This window comes from Meleagris gallopavo, chromosome 23 (genome assembly GCF_905368555.1).
Source record: "Meleagris gallopavo chromosome 23, MGAL_WU_HG_1.1, whole genome shotgun sequence".
Taxonomy (NCBI): Eukaryota; Metazoa; Chordata; class Aves; order Galliformes; family Phasianidae; genus Meleagris; species Meleagris gallopavo.
The window spans coordinates 5536951-5560629 of NC_139426.1; the positions used below are offsets into that span (position 1 = coordinate 5536951).

Here is a 23679-nt window from a genome sequence, read left to right on the forward strand (position 1 = left end):
TCGTTTCAGCTCGCAGGTTTCTGCAGGGTTTGCTACTGTCTTTGAGAGCTGTGCTGGAGTCCAAAGTTTTCCCTGGCCCGTTGTGCACATATCTGTAGGAGCAGACGGGAAACTCCTTGCTGCTGGAGGAAGCAAGGATGGCACAGGGTATCATGCAGACCCCGTGTCGTAAAGCTCCAGGACAGCCCAAATCGCACCCTTGGTCTCGATGATCCCTGCGAGTCGCAGCACTGCGCGCACCGTCCCGCACCCCGCACAGGGCAGAAAACGTGGCTGGGACACAACGCGCTGTCCCGCATCGGCCTCCGTTGTGCTAACGGGAATCAGTGACCACTAATATGACGGAAAAATGCCTCAGGCCCGCTCCGGGCTGCTTCCATCACTGGATTAACTACAGACACAGCGCCTGTGCTGAACGGAGCCCGGTCACGGCGCCAAACCGCCCGCGGGCCGCTCCGTTAGGCGGGGCCGGGCCGCCCGCCAAGGGCTGAGCAGAAGGCGCGACGCCGCAACTGTCGCAAAGCGTCGCAAAGCACCGCTGAGCGCCGCCGAGCGCGGAGGGGCTGCCGTACGGCGCGGCAGTTCCGGCAGGCGGCAATGGCGGCGTGAGGGGCCGGGAAGCGGCCGTGGGGCGCCGAGGCCGGGCCGGGACGGGTCTCCCGCCCCGCCGCCGCCGCTCATGTGGCTGCAGCAGCGGCTGAAGGGGCTGCCGGGGCTGCTGTCCAGCAGCTGGGCGCGGCGGCTGCTGCTGCTGCTCCTCCTCCTGCTCGTCGCCTACTGGTACCTGGGGGCCGGGCGGGCGCGGCACGGAGCCGGGCGGGGAGCGGAGCCCCGCGGCGCCGCCGCCCTCTGCCTGCAGGCGGCAGCGGGCCCCTGGCGGGCTCAGGCCGAGCGCGGCGATGCGCTGCCGCTGCCAGAGGACGAGGCCGACGGCGGGCCGGGCCTGGCGCTGGCGGGTAACGGCTTCCTCCTGCTGGACGTAGCCGCCGGCCGCCTCTGGGTGTCGGCGGCGGGTTCTGGCGGAGGCCCGGCGCTTCCCACCGAGTACCCAGCGCTGGTGCGGCTGAGGGCGCTGGGAGGGCGTGGAGAGGCGCGGGCGGCGCAGGCGGCGTTGCGGGACGGGGCCGTGCGGAGAGTGCGCTGCGTGCAGACGGGCGCCGGGCCCGGAGGTGCCGGGGAGTGCGTGACGGTGCGGGAGGAGGTGGTGGCTCATCGGAGCCGGCCGCATCTCTACCTGCAGCGCATCCGCATCGCCAACCCTACCGAGCGGGTGGCTACCTTCGAGGCCTCGGCCCCAGCTTCGGCACCTTCGCTGGGCGCCCGCTTCGCTACCAGCTTGGAGAAGGTGGAGGAGCGGCAGTTTCTGCTTTCCTCCGGCCGTCTGCTGCTGCCCGGCAGCCCCAAGGTGGTGCTCATGGTGGTGGCTGCTAAGAAGCTCGTGAGCCGGGTGCAGGTGGCACCCAAGTCTACCTTTGATGAAACCGTGTGGTCTGTGGTGTACACTTCGGAGCCCATCGAGGTCTCCAGGCTGGAGGAAACTTTCAGCAAGCTGAGGGAGTCGGCCAAGAAAGAGATGCTGGAGGTGATGCAGATGGGGGTGGAAGATCTTTTCCAGGAGCACCAGCAGACCTGGTCAGACCTGTTCATTTCAGGTAAGGAAGGTGATCCTCAACCTCCAAACAGTTGCTTTAGAGAAGAGCTGAACGCTTGGTGACCCGGTTCCTGTGAGGCCTCCAGAGGCACTGGGAAAATAAAACAGCATTCTAAGTTTGGAATCTAAAGTCTGATTTTTGGATGGTCCCAGGTGGAGCCAGGAGTCGGACTCCATGATCCTTTTGTGAGTCTCTTCCAACTCAGGTTATTCTGTGATTCCACTTAGAAAAGTGGAGTCATGCTCACTGCATAAAAAAAGAATGCTAGAAGAATGTTTCCCACCATAATTCTGGATGCACTGGCTTTCATGTCTGTAGGGACTTCATTGATTTGCCTAGCATGCCAGCTGCAAGATGGGAATAGAGGTGATCTCCAGTTGCAGCATAAAGGACCATCTTTATACTTCTGTAAAATTCTCCATGAAAGTTTTGGACCGTCCTGTTGTTACTTCAGGGATGCTCTTAAAAGATTTTCATGGCCTTGAATAAAAGAATGGCTGCCCAGGTAATGCAGGGCTTTGTATTTTACAGCCAGTAAAAAGATAGATGTCCCTTTGAAATTTTTCTCGTGGTGAATGTCATATGCACGTATGATCCTTTGACTCTTGGTTATTGCCATTTATTTCAGGGATTGAAATGAGGAAGATCACAGATTCACATACACCATCGAGTGAGACTGTTAACATGACCCTCTACTACATGCTTTCAAGCATGCCAGCACCTCTGCTAGATCCACTCATTAGCAGTGAAGACAGAGAAAAAATGGAAGCCAGCTTGAACTATGCTGACCATTGCTTCAGCGGCCACGCAACCATGCATGCAGAGAACCTGTGGCCAGCAAAGCTGACCAGTGTGTCCCAGATCTTGCAGCTCTCAGACCTGTGGAAGCTGACCCTGCAGAAACGGGGGTGTAAGGCTCTCGTGGCAGCCGGAGTCCATGGGCTTATGCAAGGCATGGTGCTCAGTTTTGGAGGTCTGCAGTTCACAGAAAACCATCTTCAGTTTCAGGCTGACCCTGATGTACTTCACAACAGCTATTCCTTACGTGGGATCCATTACAACAAGGATTTGATTAACTTAGCCGTTCTGCTGGATGCGGAAGGAAAGCCCTTCTTGCACGTGTCTGTGAAATTCCAAGACAAGCCAGTCAGACTATATGCATGTGAAGCAGGCTGTATGAATGAGCCCGTGGAGCTGACCTCAGAGGCACGAGGCCATACGTTCCCAGTCATGGTGACTCAGCCCATCACACCACTTCTTTATATATCGACAGATTTGGTCCACTTGCAGGACCTGAGACACACACTCCATCTGAAAGCTATTCTGGCTCATGAGGAACACATGGCCAAGCAGTACCCAGGTTTACCCTTCCTGTTCTGGTTCAGTGTGGCATCCTTAATCACACTGTTTCATCTGTTTCTGTTCAAGCTCATCTACAATGAATATTGTGGGCCAGGAGCCAAGCCTCTCTTCAGGAGTAAGGTGTAAGGCTGCTGTTTCTGGCTGCCTTCCTCTGAGTGTTTTTGTCAGCTGTGCCTAGGGAGTCTGTCAGATTGTGAAGATTTTCAGTCTCTGTTGCAACAAGTGATCTATGGCATCTTGCAAGCAGTAGGGTTAGGACAGGGGTTGGAGCGGAGCGGTAGGGCTCACAAACATTAGAAAGAGAGAAATCCACTGTCAGTCCTTAAACATTCCTAAGGCTGCAGGTTAAGGCAGATGCAGCTTTTCTGTCCTTTTTCCACAGCAGCTGTGCCACTAGATAATGTTTCTTATTAAACAATAAGGGAATGCTTAAGAGAGAGCTGCCATTTACTGCTGTGTGTGAGATGTGCATGCTTGCCTGCCTGCTTTCAATGTGTGACTTGTCAAATGATAACACACAGATGGAAGCTAGTGCTCTTAGGTCAAGGTGCTGACCTGTTGGGAATACTGGTTAACATTTACAAATACATAGACACTGTGCGATGCTCCATCATGCCACATTAGCACCATCATTTTGAGAAAGTGTTTCTCCCATTCAGACAACATAGTAGCTGCTTTAAGAAGAGTGCTGAGTGCTTTTACTGTGAGTTGGAGGTTCTGACTTCAAATATCTCCCACTTTGGTGTAAAAGATTTGAAATTCTTGTTTTGAGAAGCCTAGAAAACTTGGTTGCTAGCAAAACCTTAGTACAGAATAGACACTGAAGTGATTTCTGCTCTTTAGGACTGGTAGTTTCTGGATGTGTGTTGGTACAAAGCAGGAATGAAACATCAAGACTGCATAATAGAGCTGTCAGAGGAGAAGGTCTGGCTTTGGAATGCCTTTTTTTTCCAAATCGTAACATAGAATTTTGGATAGTTGGAATTGGGCAAAATGTACTGGATGGGAGGGGACAGTCAGCAATCTGATGGGTGTCAGCTCAGATGGTCGTTTTCCTGTAAGCTCATGGGCTTTGCAGTGTTCAGATCAGGCCTGATCCCAGGCCGGGCTGAATACCAGCCATCTATTGATGAATGAGAGGGACGGTGTTTCTGGCTAAAGAAGCTAACATGGAAGAGGTAGAATAGGTATTTATATCAAAGCCAGCTGCAATTAGAAGCATATGACCATGGTGAAACTCTAGTGCAAAAGGAGGAAGTGGTGGAGAAGTAATTTGAATTACACAGCTGCATCCTGACACACGTCCTGAAATGTACCCTTGACATTATAAAATGGTGTTCTTTTTTTTTTTTACTGCTATCTTGCTGCCTTTGTCACGTACAAGATTTGCTCTCTGCCGTTTACAAAATAACTTGTTAGCCATTACAACAGGTAACTGTCCCTGACACTTTTTGAGATGCTGAGAAACTTCACAGCTACTCACCAGGGCTGACTTAACACCTCTTCCTTGATATTGCAAAAAGCTTTGCAGTGTACAGCAAACAAGTCTGTCTTAATTAGACCTACTTAAAATGAAGATGGTGCAGAACTCAATTCCAAAACGAAGGATGCAGTGGAAGCCAGCTGAAGCTCAAAACCTCTGTAGCAGTAAGCAAGATTGATGGTGTTGAAATAGCACCGTTTCATGAATTGAATGGGAATTTCCTGGTGTCCAAGTGAACTTAGTCCTGCTTTCAGCCTCCATTTGCACAAGACATCTGACAGTTTTTCAGCTGAGAACAAGGACCTTTTGAAAGCAACAATCCTTTTGTGCCTTGTTAAGAAAGGAATCTGAGACTTGGAACATGTGGTTATTCAAGAGTTTATCCCAGAATCTTGTGTAACAGACATTTTCTTTTTCCTTATAAGCTGTTGAGTTCCCTAGCAGTAATCCATTTGGTGAAAATACTTGAAGATATCCAAGTCCTTTGATATTTTGATTTGTTTTTTAATTTTACAGGAAAATAAAGAATGATGATTCCCTTCATAGAGTTAAATTAACTAGAAAATTTCAGCGTAACTTCCTTTCTGGTGTTTTTTAATTTATTGCTTGAGGGGTGGGGGAGGATGTTAATAATTTTGCCTCCAGTTCAGTAACGAGACAGTCAGTTGAACTGTAGATATCTAAGTGCAGGTAATGTCTTTTCAGCCTTTATGATTGTAGAGTGCAAAATCAGTTTAAAGAAACTGTTTTTTGGACTTAAAAATGCTGATCTGCAGGTTTCCTCTTCTGAACGTACTGAGGCTTTATGCATTCATTTGTTTTGGCTGTGGGGGGAGACATCTCACTTTCTAGTGGTTTAAAGGTTGTTTGGTTTTAAAATACCAAAGCTGTTGTTTCTAAATAAATATTTCTCAATCTAACCTGATCACTGAAGTGTGCGTTTCTTTGGTCTCTGTTCTCTCCTTCCCTTGCTCTCTGCTCAGTTGGACAAGCCTTACATTACATCAACTACACAAGTGCTTGGATTTTAAAAAAATACAGTTTAGAAAGCAAAATATAAATGTGTCCAAGCTGGAAACAGGCGATTTTAAAGGCAGAAGATGAAAAGCACAATAACAGAAACATTAATCTTCATTCCCTGGGCTCCAGGTAACATTGTTCTATCTGGAGGTGTGCAGACCAAGCTTAAGTTTGAAGAATGCTGGATCATGGATCATGGATCCACCCAATGGACTACCTAATAAATTGTACATTAAGTATACGTACAGAGTTATTAGCTATTTTGCTTTAACAATACACTGGAAGTACCTGTGCTCTTTCTTACTGAAGCCCTGTCAGCCCCATGAGCTGTGTAGGTTCTGTGAAACATCCAGCATGAAGACAGGAGCTGTTTCCAAAGCCATCATGGTATTGGGATGAGGTTTTTCACATATGACAGCAGAGCTGCCAACATATGATGTCCACTGAGCCCAAGAAAGATACTTCAGCCTATTCAGACTAGACCTGGAAAAGATGGATGAGCAATTGTTACATACAGCAGAAACGGAGCAACAACAAAAAAACTTTGGAGGGAGTTCTCCATTAAAAATGTGTTTCCTATTAAGCTCCTCCTCAGGCAATGAAATAACTTAGGATTCTTTTACAAAGAGGAAAGGAAAAAATAAGAGAGAAAAGGGTTTCCCCTAACGTAGCAGAAGGTTGCTTGTGAAGTGATTGTAAAAATGCTTGGAAAAAAAAAAAAAGCCCCAATAAGTCCATATTTATGACCATACCCACAAAGAAGGAAAACTGAAGTAGTAATTGAACATCCAGAATTTATACTTAATTTTCATTGTTATTTAATGAAGAGAGAGTGGCAAAGCAGAATACAGAAAGCTGCATGGAAGCTGAAAGCACAGTACATTGTTTCATTGTATAAATTCAGATATTGAGAAGAGAATTAACTAATTCCTGATTTTTCAGTTTTCTCATAATCTCAATTCTATGGTTGGTCAATCCAGACTTTTGTTTTTGTCGCATAATAAACACAAAATGCTAGAACAGTTTGGTTGATTCAAATTGAAGTTCAGAATGCGACTTGCTCAAGCACTATTGTTCATATAATAGAATCACCAAGTTGGAAAAGACCTCCAAGATCATCCAGTCCGACCACTTAAAGCATTGTTTTGGTGGGATAATGCGTTCTTCAGAGGGAAAAAGAAACAGCAAAGCATTATATATTTCTGCCTTCCACATGTGTGCTCCGGGCACCTTTCATCCAAAACTACCTACTGCTGAATGCTATGAAAATCAGATTTTGCTGCTTGTTTGCACTGACATTAAATAACAGTTTTATTTCAGCCATTTGGAAACCTCTAGCTTTGACTGTATGTAGAAGAAAGAACTACAGCTGCGGTTATAGAGCTGACATTAGAATAGTTGTTTCTATTCTATGTAGTTTGCCCTCTATAACTTGGTTTATGGGATGGAGATGTTTGGTTTTTAAATAAGCAGTGACAACTTTTTCAGGAGAAAAGAAGCTGGATGGAGGGGTGATGGAGAATTCCTGTAGTGGAAGGAAAGGAGGAAGAAAGAGATGCAAGAAATGTTGATATGAAGTCACTGATCTTCAGTGTCCAGTAATTAATTACCACACTAAGGGGTTCTTTTGTGGCAGCTCTTTTACTGTAGTCTAAATGCTTGCTCTTCTGGTGAAAATGAAGTGGTTTACTAACAAGTTGACACAGCATTGCGCAGCAGGCCAGCATGCTGGTTTGGGCCATGAAAATGCCCATTTGCTGTACTACAGAAACCTCATTTTCTTCCAGGGAAGTGCCACTGATCTAAGAACTGAAGGGAAATAGAAAAGAAGTAAAGCCTGGCTCACCATGCTGCACCATCACAGACGACTTGTTCTCTGTACTCTTTGTAACATCTGCTCCAAACAATTGCAGTTGGTTTTACTGAGGAAGGAGGGCATGCTGAAACACAGCGCAACTTGGTCTAGGAAAGAAGATACATTGCCATTCTGTCAAAAAATAAAGCAGATTAAAACAAAATTTCAAGCAATCATATCATCACACAACAACTAAAGCCGGAAGAGGTGTCTGGAAATGATTCCAATCCCACTGATGTGTTCAAATCTCTTCAACATCTTTAGCATCTTTATCAATGACATTGACGACGGAATCGAGTGCACCCTCAGCAAGTTTGCTGATGACACCAAGCTGAGTGGTGTGGTTGACACGATGAAAGGAAGGGATGTCATTCAGAGGGACCTCAACAGGCTTGAAAGGTGGGTCCAGGTGAACATGATGAGGTTAAACACAGCAAAGTGCAGAATTTGGCATTTGGGCCGGAGCAATCCCAGGCATTTATATAGACTGGAAGGAGCGGTCCTTGAGAGCAGCCCTGCAGAGAAGGACCTGGGGGTCCTGATGGATGAAAAACTGAACATGAGCCAGCAGTGTGCTCTTGCAGCTTGGAAAACAAATGGGATCCTGGGCTCCATCAGAAGAGGGGTGGCCATCAGGGACAGGGAGGTGATTGTCCCCCTCTGCTCTGCTCTTGTGAGGCCCCATTTGCAGCACTGCATCCAGGTCTGGAGCCCCCAGCACAAGAAAGACAGAGGGCTGTTGGAGAGGGTCCAGAGGAGCCACAAAGATGATCAGGGCAATGGAGCACCTCCCCTACGAAGACAAGCTGAGGGAGCTGGGATCGTTCAGCCTGGAGAAAAGAAGGCTGCAGGGTGACCTCATTGCAGCCTTCAGTACCTAAAAGGAGCCTACAAACAGGAGGGGAGTCAGCTCTTGGAAAGGGTAGAAAACAGCAGGACAAGGGGAAACGGTTTGAAGTTGAGGGAGGGAATATTGAGGTTGGATGTCAGGGGGAAGTTCTTTGCTATGAGAGGGGTGAGGTGCTGGAACAGCTGTCCAGAGAGGCTGTGGATGCCCTGTCCATCCCTGGAGGTATTCAAGGCCAGGTTGGATGGGGCCCTGGGCAGCCTGATCTGGTATTAATTGGGAGGCTGGGGCTTGGAGATTCATGATTCTTGAGGTCCCTTCCAACCTGGGCCATTCTGTGATTCTGTGAAACATATCACTGTCTGAATACATGTCAGATAGCATTACTGCTCACATACTATCAAGTGTTAGAATAACTCATTAATGTTTTCATTCAGGTTCAGGAAACACCTTCCTGATGAACTTTCAAGGCAATGGGAAAACAAACAACTGCTATAGATTACATGCAACTCAGCTGAATTGCTTTTAGCCAAAGTTTTATATTTAACCCAGATTCAAGGTCCATCTGTATGGGTTTTTTTCCCCTTCCCTTAAACATTTGTGCATATAAAAAATTATCCCACAGTTTTCCATTGGTATCAGAACAGTCACGGCTCCCAGAGGTAAGATATAAAACAAGCTGTGAAGCAGAGCCCACAGCATGCAGTTACCTGGCATCATGCTTGGAATCCTCTTTGCTGTGCTGACTCTGGCAGCTGCAGGTATGTGCTCAATTTCAACACCAGTTCTAATGGAAAAATGAATTAAAATCTAATAGCAGCTTTTCTATTTTTTTTTTTTTAAAGCAGAATAAGACAATTAATTGCTTTTGTTAATTAAAAGGTTCTCTCAGAATGGCAGCTAGGTGCTAAGTGACTCTGTTCATATCACAGAGGTTCAAGGAGCACCACTGCTCTCAGCCTGTAGCAAGAAGTTATTTTACTTAGCTTGAATGCACTATAAGACAGTCAATCCATGCCAGATTGTTTTGCATTTGCTCTGAGCTGCATCTCAGTTGATTCACGAGAATTTGGTTGAGCCAACATGATTTGATTACCTGCCAGAAAACAAATAGGCTTTATGTAACATTGCTCAGCCTTGACTGATGGCTGTATCTTCACCTGTATTACATCCAGTTGTAGGCTGTATCTCCACCTTTCAACGTTCTATACAAACACAATCTATATTAAACCAACAAACAAACCATAAGAACAACCAACCAAACCAACCCAACCTCTCCTACAGAATTCTTTTTCAGTTCCTACTTTTAAAACACAAATCTTTGTATGTTTTCCAGCCCTTGGCTGCGGGGTTCCTGCCTACCCACCTTCTGTGTCTCGAGTTGTTGGAGGAGAAAATGCAAGACCATACAGCTGGCCCTGGCAGGTGAGTCCTTCTGTGCTTCCCTGAAATGATTAGAGCTGTGATACCCTGTGTGCCACATCTTGCTGCTTAGAAAGGTCTTCATGTTCTCGCAGTAGACCAGCCTGTATTTAGCAGGAGTACTATAAAATTCAGTGGAGAGTACAATGCCTACTGGAACACAGTTTTACATTGAGTTAACAAATTGATTTTTGAAGAAAACAAAATGTTCTGTTTGGACCAAGCTTCAACTTTGGGAGAAAAAAAAACAAACATTAAAGAAATCAAACTTTTGAACGGTAGGAAAGGAGGAAAACCTTCTCCTGAGGACAGGAACTCCTGAAAGGACGTTGTGGTGAGGTGGGGATTGGGCTCTTCTAGGTAACAGCAATCGGATCAGAGGTAATAGCCTCAAGTTGCACCAGAGGAAGTTCAGGTTGGATATTAGGGAAAACAACTTCTCTGAAAGAGCAGTGATGCAGTAGCACAGGCTGCCCAGGGAAGTGATGGGGTCACCATCCCTGGAGGTGTTCAAGGAACGTGGAGATGTGGCACTGGTAGGCAGTACTGGCAGTAGGTGAAGAGTTCCACTAGATACTCTTAGAGGTCTTTCTGACCTTGATGGTTCTAGGATTCTTCAAAACTTTTCTAGCTTAAAGACCTCCCATTACCTTCAAGTAGCAAGTTGTGATATGTGTGCTGGAAGAAAATGCAACACTGGAAAAATCAGCAAGCAAAAATCTGAGCCTTGCTTGATATATGTTGATCCTAGGCCTCTCTTCAATACCAATCAAGTAGTAGTTGGCATCACACCTGTGGAGGAACCCTCATTGCAACCAACTGGGTATTGACAGCTGCACACTGCATCAGGTAAACCACTGAGTTAAAGTCTGTGCTTATAAAGCAGTGCATGACCAGAGATAGATGAAGGAAAAAAACAAACATACTAATGCCAGTTCTCTCCTTCCCAGTTAAGAGCTCCATGTTTTGTCCACTCTTCATACTATAGGAAAGTATAAGAAAGAAATGATCAGGTACAAATATGCTGCCCCATCATCAAAATTGTTTCCATAGAGACAACCCCACTGTGGTTTGTTATCATATGTCCTTGAATATGTGCATCCACTACACACTGGTTATGGCATCAGCAGGTGGTAGAGGAGGTCATCACGTGGAATAGGAAGGATTGGCTGCATGTTATTATTGACAGTTTGATAATTCGATAACTAACACAGCTGAACTTTAGTTCTTTTCCTGTCCAGTTCTACCAGGAAATATCGAGTGCTTCTTGGAAAATACAACCTAGCAGCTGAGGAGCAAGGATCTGTTGCAGCCTCCCCAGAAAAAATCATTGTCCACGAGAAATGGAATCCATACAGCGTTGCAAGTGGGTAAGTTGGTGGAAAGTATTTATTCACCTACAGGAAGCAAAGCAAAACTTCAAAAACTTCAAAATGTTTGCTCCAGTCCGCACCTTTCCTCCTCAAGAGAAGATAAAGAGCTTCCTCTATTAGTTGCTAATTGATTAATTGCATTTTCAGCTGCCTTTCTGCATGTTCATGTTTTGGTGAGAAACTGCTGTTCTAGGCGATAATTTCCTTCATAAAGCAGGAGGGAATAAATTAATCAAACAATTTAAACACCTCTTTGAACATCTTGCATGAATGGCATCAACATGGAGTATGATTGATAAATGGCATTAGTACCTTTGTAGGACTTTGAAGGACTCCTGTGCATGCTGGTGGGTTGAGCACATCAGCAAAGAAGCCATCTCACTTTCCAGGTGCCTGTAGTTGGTCCTCACATATGCATCTGTTTTTGGTGAAGAGAACCTATAAAGGAAACATTCCAGAGGGCTGCCAGCAGGAAAGTGGGCAGCTCTGTAGGGAACAGTCTTCCACAGTGCATGGATTTCCCCACTGTTTTAAGGGTGGAGGAATCTTTACTGCTTGTGCAGTGGCCTCTTTGCTCCCTTGCATCTCTTTTTCTTAATGATTTATTTTTGTCGTCCCGCTGTGCCTTAACTATTTGCAATCCTCTTTATCCCCTCACCCCTCTCACAAGTGTGCATATGACCACAGGTATGACATTGCTTTGATCAAACTCACCGAACACGTTGCATTGAGCGACAAAATCGAGCTGGCCTGCCTCCCTGCTGCAGAAAGCATCCTGTCATCCAACACTGCCTGCTACGTGACGGGATGGGGAAGACTGCAGAGTGAGTAGTGGGAGATGGGCAAAACTGCAAAACAAAGGCCTTCAGCACTGCCATCTTCCTTGGGATTGACTGGAAAAAGGTTGTTGGTGATGATCAAGAGCCCCTCAACCCCAAGTTCATCGGTGCCCACTTCACTCACCGTATGAATTTTCTCTGCCTTTCAAGCTTGTTTTCCTTGTAATGGGTCTGGTAATGCACTAGAGGGCCCTTTACTATGTTTTCAGCAGCTGTTCTAACACAAATATTAACAGCATACAGATTGGAGAATTTTTCAATCCTGATACACGCTGCTGAGTAACTGGAAAGACACGTAAGGAAATAGATGTAAAGAGAAATCCCAGAGGCTTCGGCGGAAGTGTCAGCTCAAGCAGCAGTTCCCAGAGCAGTAAGCAAATTCCGAAATAAGAAGAGCCCTTTGTTTCTCTAACAAAGAGACATTTATAAGTGAAATAGAAATTATTGGGAAGTCACAGCCTTTTTTTTTTTTTTTTTTTTTTAATGATGATGATGATGATGAAAGAATGCAGCTAAGGAATGAATTATGCAGCCCAGATGAAGTTTCTTACCTGGAGGAATAGTACCCAGATCCTGGGAGAGACTTAGCAATGCACTTTTGTTCTTCCTTCATTGCCAGCTCGTATCATGACTCCTTTATTTCCGTTATTTCCCAGCAAATGGAGCTCTCCCAGATGACCTGCAGCAAGGGCTGTTGCTGGTGGTAGATTATGCAACTTGTTCCCAGCCTAGCTGGTGGGGAAGCACAGTGAAAACCAACATGGTGTGCGCTGGTGGAGATGGAATCACCTCCAGTTGTAACGTGAGTCCAGAGGACACCACCCTTAGGTTTTGGTTTGACACAACCAGGCCTGATGGGAAGTAAAGCTTAAAACACAAAGGAGAAAACTACTCACACTATGACTGCCATTAACTGCATTTCCTCTTCTTCTCAGGGGGATTCTGGTGGCCCGCTGAACTGCCAAAGTGCAGATGGCAGGTGGGAAGTGCATGGTATTGTCAGCTTTGGCTCTTCTCTTGGCTGCAACTATTATCGGAAGCCTTCTGTCTTCACCCGGGTCTCTGCTTTCGACAGCTGGATCAAGAAGGTAAAGCTCTAGGCCTTGCTCCTAGGGAATAATGACACTTGACAATTTCTAAGGTCATTACTGAAGGACCAAGAAGAGAAAAATATATCTTAAGGCTGTGTCTTCTCAAGGAAAACTACCTGAACAATTGTTTGACAGTTATCTGATGGACTGCTCTGCCATCTACTCAGGGAGCTGTATCACTTTTGATTCAAATAGCTCTTTTACACACAAGCAGCTAGCTCTGTAGGTAGGCCCTTACCAGCATGAAAATCAACCCCAAAGCAAAAATAAAGCATCCTCTTTGTGCTTAGTTATTAAATTATTTTCACTTTTACATGTCTTGATGTTTAGCAATGCATTTTTCCTTCAGTCTAGAGATTGATTTCTACTCATTAGGAGTTTGATTGGTGCAACTTCAGAAGTGATTGGTGCCTATCAGTAACACTGATTGTTACAGTCGCATCCTGGAAGGCAATGCATGATGCTCAAATCTGGAGCATCAGTTGTTTTATAAGATAATAGAAACCTTAATTTCAAGAGTGGCCGAAGAGCAAAAACCTTGTTTCAGTTTTGTAAATCCCACATCCCAAATGCAACACACACTGCTCGCAAATAGCTGGCTCTCATGGTCTGACCCGTGCCTCGTTTTACCTTTTTATAGGTTATAGAAAGCAACTAACCCAGAGAGACCTGCGTGACAGATGAGAACAGTGCCAAGAACAACAGTTTGAATAAAGTCATAATCATGACACCTTTGATCACTGATAACTGGGAAATTACGCTTTTCACTGCAATAAACACTGTTTTTTGCAACATGAAAGAAAAACACGTGTCTCTGTCATTTCTTCTTGTGCGTTGTCAAGAGCCAAGCACTTATTTCGCGATAATGCTGAGGACCTTTTAAAGCCTTTCCCCTAGCTTGGGCTGGAGCTTGATATTCACCTGGGGGGTGTGAGCCTGCTGTGAGAGGAGCGAGGATCAGAAGAGCGGAGAGCCACAGGAACAACTCAGGGTAGAGGGGTGAGGAAGCAAAGCGCTGGCATAGCAGGAGGTGGGCAGGCAGCAGCTGGGATCTGAGTGGGACGCAGTGGGACCAGCAGTGGAGATGCCCGGTGGGAAGGCAGCACGGGTGCCACCAGGTCAGCACAGGTGAGTGTGGCAGCAATGCAAAGTGCTTTTACAGACAGCACCCTGTGACTCCCAGGGGTGTTGGGGTTCAGCAGCAGGAATGGTCAGATGCAGCAGTGGATGCTGGCAGCATCGCTGCAAATCTCTCTCCTTCCGACCAGCAGCCTGGTTCCTTGCTGGTGCTTTAGCAGTGGAGAGGAAGGTTGCTTGGGTGCTTCACTGTAACATCCTGAATTGTTTCTGTGAGTATCATTAAGGCAGGGTTGTAAACCATTAATTGAAAATTGTTAAGAGGTTATTTTGCTGTGTAGGTTGGGTATCAATTATGAGTGTTGTAAAGGAGGAGAGGTAACCGTGAGGCTCAGACAGTAACAAATGGGGATGTGTACTTCTGTAAAAACTGAAACAGAACTGAAATTTGAATAATTTCCCTTTTGAAATATTTGGACAACAAAGTGGAAATATTTAAGCATATTTGAACGTATCAACGCAAATCATCCACTTTCTGGAAATTCCCCGTTAAGAACAAATTCCAAAAGTTTTGGTCACAACTTTGATAAAAAATTTTAACAGTTGCAGTTCACAACCACTGAAATCACAGAGCCATTTTTTCATGGGCTGCTTTGAGGTTTAGACAGGAGCTCCACAGGGAATAAAACCTACTGCAAACGATTGTATCACTCTTCATACTCACAGGAGAATGGCACCATCCCATCCCAGCATCACAAGAACTGTCTCTTTTCCACCATTTTCTTTTAAAAGAAAGCATCAGAGGGAAAAAAATGCGATCAAATATTTCTTTCAATAATATACAGCTAATGCATGATCCCTTTGCTTCATTTCAGGATGTACCACTGCTAGCTCCAGCCATATTTTTGGGAGCTGCAAGAAATACCACCATGATCAGACTCCCCTGCCACATCCCACCTCTCTTTTCCTTCTTTCTTTCATTTCTTTCTTTTAGATATTCTTCCTTTTCCAGTGCTGGTGGTAGAAAAACAGCTCAAAGGATCCTGCTGGCATGCGTGGTCTCCCTCTGCAGCCTCCTTGGAGCCGTTTCCTTTGATCTGAGCAGCAGCTTGGAAGCATGGAGAAGCACAGGGAAGGCCCTTCAGGAACTTGCCTCCTGTGAAACCCTTTGGGCCATTCGCCTCATCTCTCTGCTGCGGGAAGAAAGGCACAGCTGGCTGTTCCCAGCAGCAGACAAGAGGAATACATCATTTCGTGCTCAGCTATTAGAGAATCTGAACTCCCTCTGTAAGGCAAGCGAAGCAGAACTGTCTTGTGAGGATTGTCGATGCAAGAAGGAGAAAATCTCTACCTGTAGGCTTTACATTGTTGACATGAGACAGAGAATGAATAGCACAGGGGATAGTGAAGCCAGCGAGATGCTATCTGGAGTGATTTTTGATCTGCTGGGGCTTTTTAGCAGTCCCCATGAAGACCTCAAAGCTATGCGACGTAATCCTGACTGGGCAGACGTAGTGGCTTTTAAACTCATCCTTCTAATAGGAGAAGCTGTGCTGAAAGCTCAGTTAGTGCCAGTATCCATCAGCCTTCAAACAGAACTGCATCAGCTTGCAGCCACTCTCAACTATGCTATCTTCTCATCAGAGAATGTACAGAAGTGCTGGAGGGATAACGTCAACCAATCGCTTCATTTCACCTCCTCTGAAGGGATCTGTTTTTTCATCCCATTCCTGGGCTCAGATGAGTTTGCCTCCATTGAAGCCTTGCTAAAGGGTCTTCTTAACATGCAGAGCTGCCTCCTGCAGAGGGGACAGGAAAAGCTCATCAAGAAATCTAAAGAAATCCTGTTCACAATGAGCCTGAAGATCAGCCTGCTAGTGATAGCCTGCCTCATTTACCCCATAACCCTGATATTCTTCAAGCAAATGACAGATTGGATTCACAGCTATGCCAGGAGCCTCAAGGAAAAGACACAGGACTTGAAAAGGGAGAGGCAGCTGGCTGAGGACCTCTTGCACCAGATGTTACCCAAATCTGTGGCCAAGCAGCTAAGGAAATGCCAAAAAGTCGAGGCAGAAAATTATGATCAGGTAAATCTAGAGTGTCTGTGCTAGCAAATGGAAAAAGATGCTGACACCAAGGGTGGGAAAACATTCAGAAAGAGAGCACCCACCTTCCTCTGCTTTGAGGAATCTATTTTAGCACTCCTAGGTGAGTGTGAATGTAAGTCCTAATATTCATTATGGGGTTTGGAAAAAGCTGTACAATGATGTCCCATGAAGCACTCAGGTTGATGGGGCTGAAAGAAGAGCTGAAATTTCCAGAAGTATAGCTTGAGATGGTAAAGATATCAAAGGCAAGCCACATTGTCTTACTTGGGTTTAAGAGCCTATTCCTGAGAGCCTGCCCACATCATTCGATCACAGATATGCAGTAGGAAGAACTGAGTTTCCTCCTTGTAAAATGGAGCAAATCACAAAAGAAACCCCAATCACAACCACCAAAAAGCAACACAGGACAAATCCTGCCTGTACGTGTCAGCATGGTTTCATAGGCATAATTGGAAGGACAGCATGGGATTTAGAGAGGGATGAGAAGGACCAAAGATGTCATAGCCTCAAACAGGCATAAAAACAAGGGCAGAGCTTGGCCAAAGCATCCGTGTGTTTGAAGCTCTGCCTCACAGCACGCTGCTGAGCTGCACAGCCCACAGCCAAAACCCCAATTATAAAGTAGTTGTTCATTCTCTTTAGCCTTTTTCACCTGGACACTCCATTACTTTCAGCTGTGAAATACAATAATAAAAGTTTGTGTTTAATTTGGACTTACCACTACCAAAACTACCTGTAATTGCACCATTACAAACAAACATCAAAAGTAGGAAAGCCAGTGCAGAGAGTGAAAAGGTGGCTCTTCTGGGTGAGTGGGTAATAATAAGGACAAATAAAAGGACTCACATCTAGAAGAAGTTTGTTGATCCCTGCTTACAAAGCGTTTGACTTTCAGTCTCTCATCTAATGCAAGGAACTCACAGAACCACAGATAGGAAATAAATTGCAGCAAAATAATAGAGAATATTTCAGAGCCAGAGCAGCAGCCACTGCCTGCAGGCCTCAGCTTCACACCTGCCTTCTCCCTGTGACAGGTGACCATCTTTTTCTCAGACATCGTGGGCTTCACGAGCATTGCTGCCTCCTGTACCCCCCTGCAAGTTGTTGAGATGCTCAACAATCTCTACATCTGCTTTGACAGCAGGATTGAGTCTTATGATGTTTACAAGGTGAGGACAAACCCGCAGGCAAAGAATCTGGGAGTAGCTGGAATCCTACACACCGTGTGCTGGTGAATATTAAATGCACCCATCCAGCTGGTCAGAAGCCATGAAGTGCAATCCCCCATCTCACAGGGACTGTGTTATCATTGAATGGCTTACATGGGAGGGGATCTTAAAGATCTTAAAGGTCATCCAGTTCCAACTCCCTTGCCGTGGGCTGGGTACCCCCACCAGCTCAAACTGCACAGGGCTCATCCATGGCCTTGGCATCCCCAGGGATGGGGCACTCACAGCTCTCTGGGCAGTGCCAGGGCTTCACCACCCTCAGAATCCTAACATCTAACCTATATCTCCTCTCTCGTAGTTTAAAGCCATTTCCCCCTGCCCTGTCACTGTCAGACCATGTAAAAAGTCAGTCCCCCTCCTGCTTATAAGGTCCAATTTCCTTCTGAAAGAAAACAGTGCTCAGTGACAGACAGACATCCCTTTCCATCAGGTGGAAACCATCGGTGACGCCTACATGGTAGTGAGCGGCCTGCCAGAGAGGAACGGCACAAAACATGCAGATGAGATTGCCAAAATGTCTCTGGATCTCGTGGCAGCCGTTCGTCAGGTCGTGATCCCTCACATGCCAGCAGGCAGGCTGCAGCTGAGGGCTGGGATACACACGGGACCCTGCGTAGCTGGAGTTGTGGGCTACAAAATGCCTCGTTACTGCCTTTTTGGGGACACTGTAAACACTGCCTCACGCATGGAGTCCACCAGCTTGCGTAAGTGGCTCTGGCACAAGGGGAGGGAGATGTAGGAGGCCATGGGGGATATGCAGGCCATGAAGGAACTGTAGGATGCCATAAGGGAGCTGAAGGATGTCATAACTGAGCTGCAGGATGCCATAAGGGAGCTGCAGGCTCTATGAGAAGCTGCAGGATGCCATAAGAAAGCTGTAGGATGCCATGAGAGTGCTGCAGGCTATGAAGGAACCATAGGATGCTATGAGAGACCTGCAGGATGCCATAAGGGAACTGCAGGATGCCACAAGGGAGCTTTAGGCCGTCCTTTCTGTACTGTGGTGCCCAGAATTGCACCCAGTACTGCAGGTGAGGTGGTACCAGGGCAAGATAGATTGGCACAGTCCCTCAACCATCCAGCAGCACGGTCTCCAGGAATGGAGCAGTCATTCCTTTCTAATGTTCTGTTCTGAATCCTAGCACAGAAGATCCACATCAGCTCTGCTACATACAATGCCCTTCTCACAGATGATGCCTACGAAATTGAACTGAGAGGAGAAATTGAAGTCAAGGTAACCTGCTTTCTGTAGCTATGTTACAGTAATGGAGTTTAATGAGTTAGGGTGGATTTGGCCATTGCTCTTCCGCATATTACAAGCCCCACAGCCCCAAAGTTCTCTTGCTAATTCAATTAGGAGTAGCTATACACGACTCCTCATCAAAATAAAAGCACTACTGCATGCTTTGAAATACAGCTGTTGAGCCTGCATTGCATGGAACGACACAAATATGGGTGAAAATGTTAGGATTCAGTCACAAAAACTCACAGATGTAAGACTGATTTTAAACTCTCAGAAGTACTGCCAGTGAGCAGCATTTTTCTGCACTGGCAGAATCATGAGCACCCAAAGAGCATGCAAATTACAACTCTTTTCCCAGGTAGCAACATTTCTTATCTCTACAGCTGAGATAATGAGCACAATGCAGCACAAGTAGTAGCCCTAGCCATAGTGATTCTCAGCTTTTCCCACAAAAACAGCCATTTTCTGCTCTCCATTCTTATCCCAGGGCAAAGGGAAAATGAAAACCTACTGGCTTCTCGGTAACAAGAACTACAGTGTCCAAAATGACAGCCTGGTGTGTCAATGGAATCCAGCTATCTCCAAGAAAAGGAAGATGGGAAGTAGCCATGGATCTGCCCAACAAGTAAGGAGGTGAACACTGAACCCATGAATGGCTGAGATGTTGAACTTGTGTCTTTGCCCTGCAAGTAAAGGGCTCTTCTGCATATAAATACAAGCTCTAATGTGTGTTCCTCTCTGTTAATAGCTTAGTGCAGGCACTGTGGGAGCAGTACTGACTGAGCAGAGCCCTGTAACACCCTGGGATGAGCTGAACCCTGACAGTCCCACTCAAGGGACTTCTAGACTTGCCTGGACCTCTAAGAGTGCCATCCATGGAATGAGCCAGAAGCAGAAGAATGGCTGTCATCAAACTTCCAGCCAGGACATGCAAGGGGATCTTGCTTCATCGAGTCCTCCTGCTCTGGGTGCTGATGTAGAATGCAGGGCACAGCTTGGAGACCATGGTATGAAAGTAACAGGACAAAAAGAGTTTCTCCCAGGCGCTGTAGATGAGATGTGAATGAGATGTGACAGGGTTAGAAATGACTTATGCTGGAGAACTGGACTGCCTCGAGCACACACACTGGTTTTACATAGCTTTCTCTTCTTCCTCTTAGCCATAATTCACTTCTTAAAGCATTCTATTACTTGAGAATGAAGACACCAATAGAAATATAGAAAGATGTCTCCAGAAGACATTAGAAGGAAAAGCTATTTCTCTCATCAAATTATAGTTTGCTTTCCTTTGCTTGTTGCAGGAAAAGACCCCTCTGTAACGACAAGCAGTGCAAAATTGTGAATTTCTCTATGTACAACTAAGAAAAATGTGGGCAAATTGAATTGCTTCCTGATGGTGACCATGGCTAAACTCCATGCAGAGTTCAATTCATTTCTTAGTGGGCTGCACTCACTTGTTGTCATTAATTCTGTCTTATCCTGCAATCCACCTGCTTGGGGAATCATTCTGAAGCAAAAATGCGAGAGAGAGAGCTTGGCCTGTCTCCTCTTCCAGTAGATAGGTTTGTATCTGATTATTTAAGAGATTCTAGGGGAGGAAAGGCAGGGCTTAATGGCTGCAAAAGGTAACAAGAATAAAGGCATACACTTAGAAGGAAGTCAAGCATAGAAAGCTGTAATTGGATTTTGTTTTTCCTAAAATAAAAGTAGTTTTATGGGCTTCTGAGGAAGCTGGTCTGCACATCTCTTTTCATTCATGGAGTTAAAAAAAAGACTGAAAAAAACACATCTATGTTGATGGCCTGTATGGAAAAAGAGTGGAATCCTTTCATCTGGTTCCTGTCAGCACTCAGCAAGTGGGATCAAATGTGGATAAAACAGGAAAGTGGGGACAGAGTTAAATGCTGAAGAGCCTCAGCTTTCAAGCCGGTGAGGGAAAATGCCTCAGGTGCACATATGCCCTCACAAGCAGGCATGAAAGGAACCCCACAGGGAGAGCAGGGGAGGGACAGCTGGGTACTGCAGGGCAGCTCAGAGCCGGGGGAGCCCAAGGCTGGCTCTAATTGTTATGAAAATCCTGGGTCAGGATCAGAAGCAAATCATTTGCATGGAAAATTGAGCCTGTTCTGATCTTCACCTCATCAGAGGCTTCTGCGTGGGTTTTTAATTAAGAAAATAGCAGTAAATGACCCTATGTTCTTGATGATAGGCAGCAATTAGTGCTATTAACAAAACATGCTTTGGTTCAACCCCAAACAATCCCTCTCCAGAGATGAAGTGGGGACTGATGAGCTGCTTTACATGCATCTTGCTGATGCTTTGATATGGTGCATTGATTTCCAAAGATTTTTGGGTTGCCTGTGCCTGACACACAACAAGGCTTGGACTGGATTTAGGTTGAGGCTTTGCCAGGTTGGCTGGCCTATCTCTGAGATTGCCTTTTGGTAAGCTGGATGTTTATGAACTGAAAAGCCTGGGTCTGGATATGGCTAACACAAGATCTCTGGTTTCTTGCATGAAGGGACAGCGAATTTCAAACTATTCAAGGACACAGAGATGTACCTTCAATTAGACAGTCTCTGTAGGGATAAAAACAAGTGCCATTTTTCTGTCTGACACATGAAGCTGTAACTTCTCACCACTATCACTCAAAGGTTACACTTCGTTTCTACAAACATCAGATAAATCAGTTCAGCCAACCTGCACCATCCATGCTGCTGGATTGCATGGGATGCACGGTCTGGATAAAAAGCTTTCCAGCAAATCTAGAAACAATCATCTGCTTTCCCCACTCAGTTCACATCTGACTCCTCACGATGGCTGAGCAGGGGAGGGAGAAGGATCGGCGTTTTCCTGCATTGAACGCCAGGTGTCATTGCAGGCCTGCCTGATGTAGGCCGCATTCACAGCCCTTGAAGCATCCTTTGGGGATATCGGGAGGGCAGACATGGCAGCTCCCACGGGCTTATAGTCACAAAGGAAGTTGCTGAAAGCAGTGAAAGGAGAAGTGAATGCCCGCTGACTTGCCACAGCATTTTTCTCTTGAAATGGAAAAGGTCAGGGAAGCTAGAAGGGCTAAACAGGCCTTAAAGACAAGGCAGTAAAAGGGAACATCCACTTGAAACCGGAGAGCAGGTTAAAAGGAGGCAAATGAATACAGTAGAATAGAAAAAAAAAAAAAAAAAAGAAGAAGAAGAAGAAAAAAAAAAAACCAACCAAGCAACCCACACATCCTGTAGTATTTGTCAGCTTCTAGCAAAGCAGAACGTCCTTGCTCCCAAACCCACTCTGATAGTGACTGTTCCCTACCTTCATGACACTTCCAGAACACTCGGGATGGTGTTTACAGCCCACGTAGAAATAGAAGCTAGAAGAATCGAGGCTGAGCACCAGACTCTGCTAACAACTCATTCAGTGCCCTCCACTGAGTTACTCAACTCGTGGGCTCAGCACTGCTTCTCAGGGTGTTAAGAAGTTTGTTATTAAAGAAATGTGTCAAAGTGAGAGAGGGATGTGGAAATGGAAACAAAAATAAATTTGTCTAAGTCGGTCTGACAGAGTTTTTGCCAGTGACCTCTCAAAAATGCTGGATGGCACTGCTAGAAAAATAGAGCAGAAGCTACACCAGACTGTGCAGTGGTTGGGGTAACTCGGGTGGCTCTGAATGCTGGAGTCCTGACCTCAGGTCCCTTCTGTCCTGCCATTAATGTGCTGGCAAACTCCCAGCTCCTGGTGGGATACTCAGCACATGGAATCCTATGGTCAGCTTTGTTCTCATCCATTAATGCCCAGCAGCAGCCAGGTGCTACAGCTTGGACCTTTGGAACACTCAGTATTGCCAGCCACTTTGCACAAGCCTTATATGAGCTATTCACGTTTTTAGGTTTCAACTGCAAGCTAGGAAGCTCCGCTGGCTAATAGCCTCACATCATGCAGAGGCTATGCCATATACCCAGCAAACACCACATAACAACCTCCAGAGCTATTGTCCTTTCTGTCTCATGTCCCTGCTTTCAGAACTGCTCAGAAAGGGCCCCGTGGGCAAACCAGCCCAGGATCCAGCTGGATCTCCAAGGGACTTTTCCTATTTACCCTCCAGGAAACGGTGCACTGGAGGCTGTGGGGAGTCCATTAGCTGACTGGCTGACCTGCAGATACAAGCAGCTGCTTAATTAGCAGGTTTAAAGGAAAATAAGGGGTGGGAGTTCACTCCAAACGCAGTGATGTAAAGGCAACAGCTGCTTGAAAACATTTTTTTCCCTTTCCTATTTAGAGAGGTCTTTAGAGACACGGCTTTTTACACCACTAATTAAAAAGAGCAGTTCAGGCTTCATTGAGCCTTAAGCACAGGAGTTTGCTATTCAAGCTCATGGGAACAGCAAAAGGTGGGGGCATAAAACTGCAGTGATTTAGTGGAGTTCGTGCTCTGCCTCTCCCCTAAGTGCTTTTCGTTTGCTGTTCTCAGAGCAGCTCAGCACTGCATACATCATTCAGCACAGATATGGACTGACACTGCTATGGGCTCAGAACCAGCTCTGTGGACTCCTAGGTCTGTATTTATGTTGTTGAGGCACAAAAAGAAGGAATGGTGTTTAGAGCAATTGACCAAGGCAGAATAGAGAGAAGTTCTAAATGTTGTATCTGGCTGCAGCTAGCCAACAAAGTGGTAGGACAAGAGGGAATGGCTTTTAACTGAGATGAGAGATTTAGGTTAGATATTAGGAGGAAGTTTTTCACCCAGAGGGTGGTGAGGCACTGGAACAGGTTGCCCAAGGAGGCTGTGGATGCCCCATCCCTGCAGGCATTCAAGGCCAGGCTGGATGTGGCTCTGGGCAGCCTGGGCTGCTGGTTGGTGACCTGCACACAGCAGGGGGTTGGAACCAGATGAACATTGTGGTCCTTTTCAACCCAGGCCATTCTGTGATTCTAAACACAGAGCAACTCACTCATTGGATCAGATCCATTTTACCTTCTGATATGCCATCTCCTGAGCTCCTGCCTCCTATCCTCCTCCAGCTCAACACAGGGCTGATGGTGAGAGCAGCACCTCCAGCACCCCGCTCAGTAATTCTTAC

The 23679-nt window shown here is 46.0% G+C and overlaps 4 protein-coding genes across 20 annotated transcripts in view; 3 read left to right on the top strand and 1 right to left on the bottom strand.

Annotated features, from left to right (window-relative positions):
* The first annotated feature begins 539 nt into the window (after positions 1–539).
* KIAA2013 (KIAA2013 ortholog) lies at positions 540–5422 on the top strand. Its single transcript, XM_010723026.4, has 2 exons — positions 540–1652; positions 2281–5422. Exons 1-2 carry the CDS (start codon positions 680–682, stop codon positions 3138–3140), a joined length of 1833 nt encoding a protein of 610 aa, XP_010721328.2. The 5' UTR covers positions 540–679; the 3' UTR covers positions 3141–5422.
* The window catches only part of CLCN6 (Cl-/H+ antiporter 6), a 64612-nt gene continuing 46011 nt past the window's right edge, over positions 5079–23679 (bottom strand). For 2 of the 17 annotated variants that reach the window (XR_014887883.1, XR_014887887.1), the window contains 7 exons: positions 12750–12962; positions 12405–12581; positions 11327–12136; positions 9586–11218; positions 8930–9315; positions 7364–7479; positions 5079–6000 (listed from right to left, as the gene is read on the bottom strand). The gene's annotated coding sequence lies outside the window, so the exon portion shown is untranslated. Of the gene's footprint in view, positions 6001–7363; positions 8261–8929; positions 9316–9585; positions 11219–11326; positions 12137–12404; positions 12586–12749; positions 12963–23679 lie in introns of all 17 variants that reach the window. The other 15 variants (XR_014887884.1, XR_014887896.1, XR_014887890.1 and 12 more) reach the window with 15 other exon arrangements.
* On the top strand, positions 8938–13836 carry LOC100542763 (chymotrypsin-like elastase family member 2A). The gene is made up of 8 exons (XM_010722917.4): positions 8938–8980; positions 9466–9644; positions 10393–10490; positions 10883–11011; positions 11702–11838; positions 12510–12655; positions 12789–12941; positions 13585–13836. Exons 1-8 carry the CDS (start codon positions 8938–8940, stop codon positions 13600–13602), a joined length of 903 nt encoding a protein of 300 aa, XP_010721219.3. The 3' UTR covers positions 13603–13836.
* Positions 15395–19667, top strand: LOC100545236 (uncharacterized). The gene is made up of 6 exons (XM_085242654.1): positions 15395–16111; positions 17167–17301; positions 17792–18065; positions 18504–18595; positions 19092–19229; positions 19353–19667. The coding sequence occupies exons 1-6, from the start codon at positions 15395–15397 to the stop codon at positions 19665–19667; spliced, it is 1671 nt and encodes a 556-aa protein (XP_085098780.1).

What these genes read in the sequence shown, in the direction of transcription:
- KIAA2013 (XM_010723026.4), top strand. Translation starts at nt 680, where the DNA reads ATGTGGCTGCAGCAGCGGCTGAAGGGGCTGCCGGGGCTGCTGTCCAGC. An exon ending in GTCAGACCTGTTCATTTCAG is followed by an intron (nt 1,653 to 2,280) that starts GTAAGGAAGGTG and finishes CATTTATTTCAG; the next exon opens with GGATTGAAATGAGGAAGATC.
- LOC100542763 (XM_010722917.4), top strand. Translation starts at nt 8,938, where the DNA reads ATGCTTGGAATCCTCTTTGCTGTGCTGACTCTGGCAGCTGCAG. An exon ending in ACAGCTGCACACTGCATCAG is followed by an intron (nt 10,491 to 10,882) that starts GTAAACCACTGA and finishes TTTCCTGTCCAG; the next exon opens with TTCTACCAGGAAATATCGAG. An exon ending in GAATCACCTCCAGTTGTAAC is followed by an intron (nt 12,656 to 12,788) that starts GTGAGTCCAGAG and finishes TCTTCTTCTCAG; the next exon opens with GGGGATTCTGGTGGCCCGCT.
- LOC100545236 (XM_085242654.1), top strand. Translation starts at nt 15,395, where the DNA reads ATGAGACAGAGAATGAATAGCACAGGGGATAGTGAAGCCAGCGAGATG. An exon ending in AGGCAGAAAATTATGATCAG is followed by an intron (nt 16,112 to 17,166) that starts GTAAATCTAGAG and finishes TCCCTGTGACAG; the next exon opens with GTGACCATCTTTTTCTCAGA. An exon ending in CATGGAGTCCACCAGCTTGC is followed by an intron (nt 18,066 to 18,503) that starts GTAAGTGGCTCT and finishes TCTGAATCCTAG; the next exon opens with CACAGAAGATCCACATCAGC.